Below are 8,729 nucleotides of genomic sequence, written 5' to 3' on the forward strand. Positions count from 1 at the left end.
CCTGATGTCTGGTGGCTGTTTGATTCCCTGTAGTAAACTTAGGTCGAGTCCCATGGGACAAACAAGCATGTATGGGTTGTGAGTTCCAGTGTGTGGGTGTGGGTGTATGTGTGTATGGTATGTGTGTGTGTGTGTGTGTGTGTGTGTGTGTGTGTGTGTAGAGGGTATGAGAGAACTTCTAAATTGATGAGATCTTTGTTTGCTTTGGTTGTTTCATGGCAGAGAAGGTGGTGTCAGCTCTGACCCTCCTCTAAAGCTGATCCACATAAAAGGGAACATTCCATCCAACTTGACCGAGCCACTGGTCATTACACATGCGTAGAATGCTTTATTTGTTTCAGATTCTGAGGACGTTTGAAATGCTTCATTCTACTCTGCCTTCCTCTCTCCCATTTATCCTTCTAGGCAGAGAACCTGGTGGGTGGGGCAGCTAACTCTGAAGCTGGTTGAGGAGTCAGTCTGGTTCTGGAGGGTGGACTGATTCAAGGGGTGGTGGTGGTGTTTGGCCCCTTTCCAGCTCAAATAATGGGCAGGTTTGGAGGTGGCCATAGTGCCTCTTCCAACACCTTCCAGCAGCCCTCACTCCTAGGCAAGACCCTAGAAAGTAATGGAGAGGAACCTTTTTCTAAGTAGATTCTCAATGATAATGTCAGCGGAACTGAACCATTTGTGTTTGCCCAAGTTAGTCACCCATGCCAACTGTAGGTTGGCCCCAAGTTTTTAAGTACTTTGACCAGCTCTCTAAGCTGCTCTTGGACTATCTTTGCAGTGAGACTTGGGGAAGGGAATTGCTCCTCCAGGATGGGCTTGGACTTTGAGTTTGGGGGGAGCCAGCACTAAATCATCAGCACTTGATTTTCAACCTTTCCTTCTCTGGTAGGAGAAGATTGTAACTTGGAATCAAGAAGGAGGTGTTTGCCTCTGTTTCAGACACTCTTCTGCTCCCCTAGAGGTAGGGACTCTCCTGTGGATGTCTGTCTCTGGAGATAGGACCATTAATATCCATTATCTGTCCAGTTCAATACAACTAAAGCTCTGAAGATGCCCCTGCCAGTCACCTAGGCCCTAACCTCAGCCTCCCTCTCAGTATTCTGCAGGACTTCCTCCCTGTGACCCTCCTATAGTCCTAATCTATTAGAGGAAAAGGTTTGGGTGAGCTGAGAATCCAGTGCTGGTGTACCTGGACAAATGTGTTTGACTCTTCTATGCATTGAAGATCCATCAAGGATAAAGATTGGTTTTTTTTGTCCTCTTGCAGTAATAGACTAGCTCAAGGAGGGCTGGGAGCCTTGGAATTTATCTTCTGAAAACACCTGAGCATCCAGGTGTGGGGTGGGTGATGGGAGAGAATTTGGATTCCTAGACTAGAATTGGCTGTCTTCAGGGGCTCAGCCTTCAGTTATGATATGATAGCTATGAGAACCCTGTGTTTTTCTGTGACTTGGAGAGGGCTTATGGGGGATATGAGGAAGAGCTGTTCTAAGTCTTGGTCTAACCTTCAGGAAGACAAGAACACTAACCTGGATGGTGCTGCTAGTAAACCTGTTGCCATCTGGATTTTTGAGTTATGACTAGCTACAACTGGGGAATGGAATACAGGCAGAGAATGGTCAAAGGGACTGGACATATAAACCCATCACAGGTAGAGGCAGCGATCCAGGAGGTTAGAAATCATTCAGGACAAAAACCCTGGGCCTACTTATTGGAGCTGAGGCTTATGGAAGGAGGAAGCAGGATTTTCCAGATTAGAGTGGATGTAGGAGGAAAGGGAATTCTATGCTAGGGGCAATGGAGAGACACTTCCCTGAAGCTGAGGAGGTGGGGCTGCTTTGGAGGGTCTCAGGACAATCTCCAATTAAAGCTAAATCGATGCCTTCTGCATCTTGCTTATGAGTCTTCCGGAGCTGGTGGAGGAGGATCTTGTTGGCCAGGCACTGAGCTAAGCCAGGCCTTCCGAAGCTTGAATTTCATTTTGAAGGGATTGATCTGATAGACCACTCCATATACCCCCTCTAAGGAGGGTAGTTCTCCATTATCAGCTACTTCCAGGTCAAATCTCTGTAGGACCCAGGCCATAAAGAGGAATAACTCTGCCCGGGCCAAGAACTCCCCAACACAGACCCGGGGTCCGCCTCCAAAGGGAAAGTAGCTGGAAGTTGGCATGATAAGCTGTTCCTTATTCTTGTCCAGGAACCGTTCTGTGGAAGAGTCAGTGAGTGGGTCAGCAAGAGGAATCAAGCTCCCTCTGGAAATAAAACATTATGCCAGCTCCCTTAAAAGCAGACTACCCTTGGGGAACTCCTGGTTTGAAGAGGGAAACATGATGCCCCTTGGACAGCCCTGAGCCTGAGGAAGCAACCCAGTCTCAATTTCAAGGAAGAGGAATATGGGAAAATACATGGATTCCCATCCTATAGAAATTTAGGGTTGATGTGCTAGGGCTTCCAGGAGTCCCTTGTTTTGGGACCGTTGCTCTTAGCTCAGCACACAAAAGATTCTTAATAAATTGCTAGATGACCCACTTGACTGACTCACCCGGATTAAACTGCTCTGGCTCATCCCACTCTTCAGGGTCATGATGGATAGACCACAGGTTGACATAGATCCTGGTGCCTTTGGGGATGGTGTATTCTCCAATGCTGTGAGGAGAGGATCCATCATTCCACATGATACTGTCCCCTTTTCTTTCCCTTCTTTCCCATGTATACTGTGAACATCTAACTTAATTAAAACTGACCTTTCCAAGATCGCTAATGATTCACTGCTAGCCAAAGAGCCAAATTCAGTAGTCAGTTCTTAGCCACCCCCTGCTCAACCTCCCTGCAACCCTGGACACTGCTGACCCTGACTTTCTTCTTAATATCCTATCTTCCTTTGGCTTCTATGATGTATGCCTGTGATTCTCACATACTTCTGACAGCTTCCTCTCTATTTTCTTTCATTCCTCTTCAACAACCTTCTTTTAAATGTAAGCATCCCTCCAGACTCAGTCCTACACCCTCTCCTTTTGTCTCTATACAGTTATCCCTTCCACACTGAGATGTTCCCCATTGCAGTTTCGATGTATCACAGGTCGGCATAAGAAATTAAATACTAACTAGATGTCTACTTAAATAAATATCTTAAATTTAAAAAAAATTAAATGGGAATTTTTTGGAGTTTTGCAGAAGACTCAGATGACACATGAAGGCTAGCAGATGACAGCAAAAGTTTAGAAACTCAGAAATGCATAAAATATAAAAAAAATTTTACAATAGCGTACTATAAACATCCCATAAAAGAAAAAGAAAAAATTCAGACTTCTCTGATATGGAGGGTCAAAAATTTTATGCAAATTTTCCAGTTCCTGGGGGTGCCATGTCCCTAATGTCCTGTGATATGGAAGGGATAACTGCACTTTGTCTATTAGTGCACTCATCTGCTCTCACTCTTCAGCTATCATTTGCAGTGATGACTCCCAGATCCGCAGCTTTAGCCCTAATCTCTTTCTCCAGCCAGACTTACATTTCCATCTGCCTCCCTGGACTTCTCCTTAGCAATTTCCTTGGACTCCTCTCTCACTGAAGAATGACCAGGGGACTAGTGTCTACTATTAGCACCCCAGGTATAACCAAATCCCTTGCTATATGCCCTGAAAGCAATACCTCCTGCTGTAGGTTAGAATTGTCTGCAGGTGTAGAAAGTTGCCAAACTCTGTTCCTGAACTTCTTACATTTTGAAGTTGCAAACAATATCAGGATCTCAATTTGTCAGCTTTTCCCACCAAACCAGCTCCGCCTTCTGACTTCCCTTTTGTCAGCAGCAGCACCATTCTCTCAGCCAACCAGGCTTGAAGCCTTGGGGTCATTTTGGACTCCTCCTCTTCCCTTACCTTTCCCAACCAATTATTTACTAAATCTCGTCATTTCTTCCCCTGAACATTTCTCATGGACACACCCAGTTCAGACTCTCATTACTTCCTGCCACTCCTTCCATGTTCCAATGCACACCAGGGCCCAAGTAATCTTAAATCAACTCGGCATATGTCACTCAGAACTTTCAGTAATTCCCCATTACCTAGACTAGTAGTCTCTAAACCTTCTTCTTTTTACAACAACAGCAACTCCTCCTACTACAACACACCCCTATCAGCTAAAAAAAGTCGCTGGTAAATATGCTGGGTGGAGGTGGTGGGTGATTTTCCCAGTGGCATCTTTGTAGCTACTGTGTTTAGAGATTAGGCTAACTGCTCTCAAGGGCCGATTGGCCACCTCAGAAAGGGGAAGATTGGAAGCATGCACAGCTGGGGACAGAGGACTGATAGGAGTGAAAGGTAGGTTTGGTTGTATTGGAGACAAGACCTATAGACTGACTATCATGGCTGGGTGGAATGTAACCCCTCTTCTCACCCTCCAGTTGATTGATCACACCCCCCCTTGGGGTCAAGCTACAGCCTCCTTGGGGCCATGCCACATCCCTCACTTTGGAGACCATTGACCTGAAGAATAACATCCACACTCTTCAGTGGCATTCAGAAGGCTCCATAGTTTGTCCCAAACCTGCTTTTCCAGGCTTATCCCACCAAGCTCCCTTTCACTTACTCTTCCATTTTCCCACACCGGTATGCTTTCAGAACTCATCTTGCCTTTTCCTGCTGCCATGTATTTGCTTACACTATTCCTTATGCTTATAATGTGCTCCCTACTCACCTGCTTCTTGCAATAATGCTTCTCATCCTTCAAGGCCCATCTCACTTGTCGTCTCTTCCTTGAGGCCTTCCCTGATCCCTATAGCCAGAAGTGGTCTCCTCTTACTGAGGTCTCTTAACAGCATTAGATCTATATTTCTCATATGCACTTATCACAATCTGAATTGTATTATAGTTAAATATGTCCCTGCCTTATATCCCTTATTAGAGCATAAACTTTCTGAAGTCAAGGATCATTTCTTATTTATCCTTGTATTCCCTCTCAGAACTTAGCACAAGGTTCTGAACCTGGTATGCCTAATAGATATTTGTTGAATTGATTTGGAGGAGCTACTCAATCCCTTTCTTCCTTGGGACTCATTCCCCCTTTCTCCTTTATCTCTTCTTTGGTCTCTATAAGAACTTGGTCCAATCCATTCTCACCCCAACATGTACATTTTTTGGGACTTGATGTACTCTACCTATAAAGTGGGAGAGATCAGACTGACTGCAGGGCTCTTAGGCCCTTCCAGACTTGAGATCCTATAGTTTTGCAAAACTTGTCTCTTTCATTTTCAAGTCAGTGAGTTTTATAAAGCTTTTCCCCATCCTTTTGGCATCTTAGTGAGCCTGATATAGAAAGGAGAACATAAGTCCATATGTAACCACACATATGATTATTATCTATGTGTACAAATGCTCTGTGATGGCTGTGGCTACTATACTATGAGCCTCTGAACATCTATCCCAGAGGTTTCTGCCCTATCTCTGGGGCCATGTTTGTCCATGGCAATAGAGGTGGGTAGATAGTTATGTGTAGGTTAATTGATGGGTGGACATTGGGTGAATTGGGAAAGAGGGAATGGATTGGTTAATGGACTGATTGATAGGTCACTAGTAGATTAGGAGGAAGTAGATAAGAGAGCTGGGCATACCTGCTGTCAGTACATGCCACATGGGGGATGAGCAAGGGAGCCACTGGCCGTATGCGGAGTACTTCACGTATTGTAGACTCGAGGAAGAGAAGTTGGTTCCTGTCACTGAGCAGAGGTGTTCTGGTAAAGCCAATTTTCTGGTCAATTTCCTTCTGGATCTTCTCCTTTACCTGGGGATCATATGGAGGTGTGTGTGTGTGTGTGTGTGTGTGTGTGTGTGTGTGTGTGTGATAAACTTCCAGACCAGGGATGGTCTGGATCTTGAGGTGGATGCCATCCCTTTGTGAGATGGATGGAATACAGGTTCCAGGACAAACAGCAGGGGCATGAGCACTTCAACATGGGTCACAGAGGGCTTGTCCTCCTGAGGACTCTAGTCTGCATTTGGAGGAGGTTTGAAAGGAGGATCTTGTTGCTTAGATTTCTGCTTGAAGATTTGGGTCTGAGTGATGTAACTAAAGCAGCTGTAGTGCTAGGGTTATGTGTCACGGACCAGAGCTTCTCATTTAATACTATTGACATTCGAGGAGCCCAGAGATGGGTGGAGGCAGACAGCAGATTTCCCTGAGCTCTTTCTGGGGTGGTGGACTGCGGACCAGGGAATGTTGACTGACAGTCTCACCTCAGGATAGTGCAGCAGGTAGGCAAGGATCCACTTGATGACACTGCTGGTCGTCTCCACCCCAGCTCCAAAGATGTCACCCAGGGTCATCAGGATGTGCTCATCTGTGACCTCTTGCTCCTGGCTCAGATGGCTGTTGGTTTTCATCTTGGCTTTCAGCAGTGTATCCAGGAGGTTGTTGATAGAATCTTTGTTGAATTTCTCCTGGGAGAATGGGGGTGGGAAATGGATCTACCTTCTCCAGAACCCCAAGCCCCTTTCCCTCTCCTTATCTTCCTCCTCCTCTAGCCTCCCACCCCCATCCCACAGTCTAGGTCTAAGAACCAGTGCCCAGGAATGGGAATACAGTTGAGGTAAGCTGGCCTTGTCATCAGCGTACCTAGCGAATAGGTGTCCTTAACAACATCCCCACTCCCTCTCCCACCCCCTCCAAGCTTGCACTTTTCTGTCATGAACCTTTTCAATTTTAATTTTTTTCTCCAGTAGCTCGTTTCGTGACTTGACGTTCTCCTTCAGCAATGTCAGGTCTTTGTTGGGGAACAGCTAGAAAGCAGGGAGAGATAGAAGGGGAGTCTTGAGGGTAGATCCCCACCCCACCTCCAACTCCAGTCTCTCTCACTTCACTCTCTGCTCCAGGGACTAGGCCCTTGACTCTCTGCCCCTACTATTCTATCTCCCCAATGAATTGTACCTGTCCTGATTCCTTCTTAGTAGGACCACCTGGCTGGGAAAGGGGCCTGGGTCCCTTGTAGCCCCCTTCCCACCCCTAGCCAATCACAAGCATGTGGGTTTGGGTTTTTTTTGAGAAACTGTTCTATGTCCAGCCTTGTTCTTGGCATCAGCTGGGGGAGATGGGGGGGGGGAGAATTAGAAGAAGTCAGTCATCCCTGCTATTGAAGAGCTTATGGTTTGGTTAGGGAAAGAGACACACACAAGCAATAAAACAGCACAAGGCAGTCTCTAATTCAAAGCTAGACTCTGTGCCTCAGATTGTGAGAGCTGTGATCAGTTCAGAGGAGGGAGAGGCCAGTGTGGACTTTTAACAGTCAGGGAAGGCTTCCTGGAGGAGGAGGGTCATCCTTTGTCTAAGAATGAGAAAGATTGGGTTTAGGAGACCAGGTACCTTGACTAAGTGAGATTGTGTGTGTGTGTGTGTGTGTGTGTGTGTGTGTGTGTGTGTGTGTGTAAGGGGGATGAGGGAGGCACCTCCTCTCTGTTACTTTTTTTACTGTAGGGCGGAGCCCTAGAGCTCTTACCTGAATCCAGGGAAAGATATCAACCAGGTTGTTCTTGGCCAGAGCTTTGATGATGGCATCACTAACGTTCATTATGATCTCTACGTCCTTATCATTTTGCTTCCAGGAGTTGCTGAAGCAGAACTGGCAGATCACATTGGCAGAAGCCAGAAAACAGTCCTTACTTGGGTCCACGCTCTGTCCTTCTGTGTTGGCCAGCCTCTTACAGAGAGTATTGGCCTCTTGGCAGACTAGGGAGATAGAGAAAGGAAAGGATATATAAGGGTTGGGTAGGGCCAGAATTAAGGGGAGAGAGACCAGCCTTACTCTGCCCCTTAAAAACAAGCCCACCCTTCAAAGACACCCCTTCCCCAACTACCATGCTGCCCAACATTTTGAGGATGACCACCAGGTGGCAGCAGCAACCTGGGATCCTTCTGGTCACCCCCTTGCCCCTTATTAGTTAGTGGCTGCTGTCAGACCCTGAGGCCAGGCCCTCCCTCCCTTGCCCTTTCCCCCTCCCTACTGATTCCTAGTAGCCCCTTGTCCTGGTACTCACTGATCTTTTCAAAGTTCTGGGAGGAGCGATCCCTAAACAAGGAGAAGGTGGACTGCACCAGCTTCCGATACATTCGCCACTGGGGACCATAGTCACTGAAGGCAATCCCCTTGCCTGAGCCACTCAGGATGTCTGTGGTTACCTTTGAAGTTAGGGAAGACTGGATTCAGGGTATGTTATACTCTAATGCCTTCAAATTGCCCTCACTTGCCATCCCCAAGGGGAAATGGTAGGCACTAGTCTTGAACTTCTATCCAGGTAGTCAGAATAGTTGGAAAACTTAGAATGCAGGTGCACAATATAGGTGTCATCATCACCCCTCCCCCCCAATTCTACCAGTTCTACCTTCATAACATTCCTTATTTATGCTCCCTTCACTCCCCCAACACTTCCACCACCCTCCTCTAGGCCCTCATGTCATACCTGAACTACTGTAATAACTTTCTGGCTGGTTTCCCTAAATTAAGTCTCTCCCCATTCCAATCCATCTTCACTCAGCTGATAAATTGATATTCCTAAAGTGCAGGTCTAATCATGTCACCCCTCCTTCCTCCCCATTCGGTAAATTCCAATCACCTCCAGGAAAAAAAAATATGAAATCCTGTTTGGCATTCAAAGCCCTTCCTAACATGGCAACTTTCCTACTTTTCTTATTACATCTTACTCTCTCTCTCTCTCTCTCTCTCTCTCTCTCTCTCTCTCTCTCTCTCTC

At 46.5% G+C, this 8,729-nt stretch overlaps 1 protein-coding gene across 1 annotated transcript in view; it reads right to left on the reverse strand.

Annotated features, from left to right (window-relative positions):
* Positions 1-307: 307 nt before the first annotated feature.
* The window catches only part of CYP17A1 (cytochrome P450 family 17 subfamily A member 1), an 11,923-nt gene continuing 3,501 nt past the window's right edge, over positions 308-8,729 (reverse strand). Inside the window, exons 2-8 of the mRNA XM_069098854.1 lie at positions 8,018-8,159; positions 7,480-7,709; positions 6,680-6,766; positions 6,224-6,427; positions 5,602-5,771; positions 2,536-2,639; positions 308-2,198 (exon numbers count right to left, since the gene is read on the reverse strand). Coding sequence (XP_068954955.1) covers positions 1,888-2,198; positions 2,536-2,639; positions 5,602-5,771; positions 6,224-6,427; positions 6,680-6,766; positions 7,480-7,709; positions 8,018-8,159 — 1,248 coding nt within the window. The 3' untranslated portion in view covers positions 308-1,887. The remainder of the gene's footprint in view (positions 2,199-2,535; positions 2,640-5,601; positions 5,772-6,223; positions 6,428-6,679; positions 6,767-7,479; positions 7,710-8,017; positions 8,160-8,729) is intronic.

Source organism: Petaurus breviceps, unplaced genomic scaffold (genome assembly GCF_028583685.1).
Source record: "Petaurus breviceps papuanus isolate PSGF00001 unplaced genomic scaffold, PetGlider_PUasm1.0 37, whole genome shotgun sequence".
Classification (NCBI taxonomy): Eukaryota; Metazoa; Chordata; class Mammalia; order Diprotodontia; family Petauridae; genus Petaurus; species Petaurus breviceps.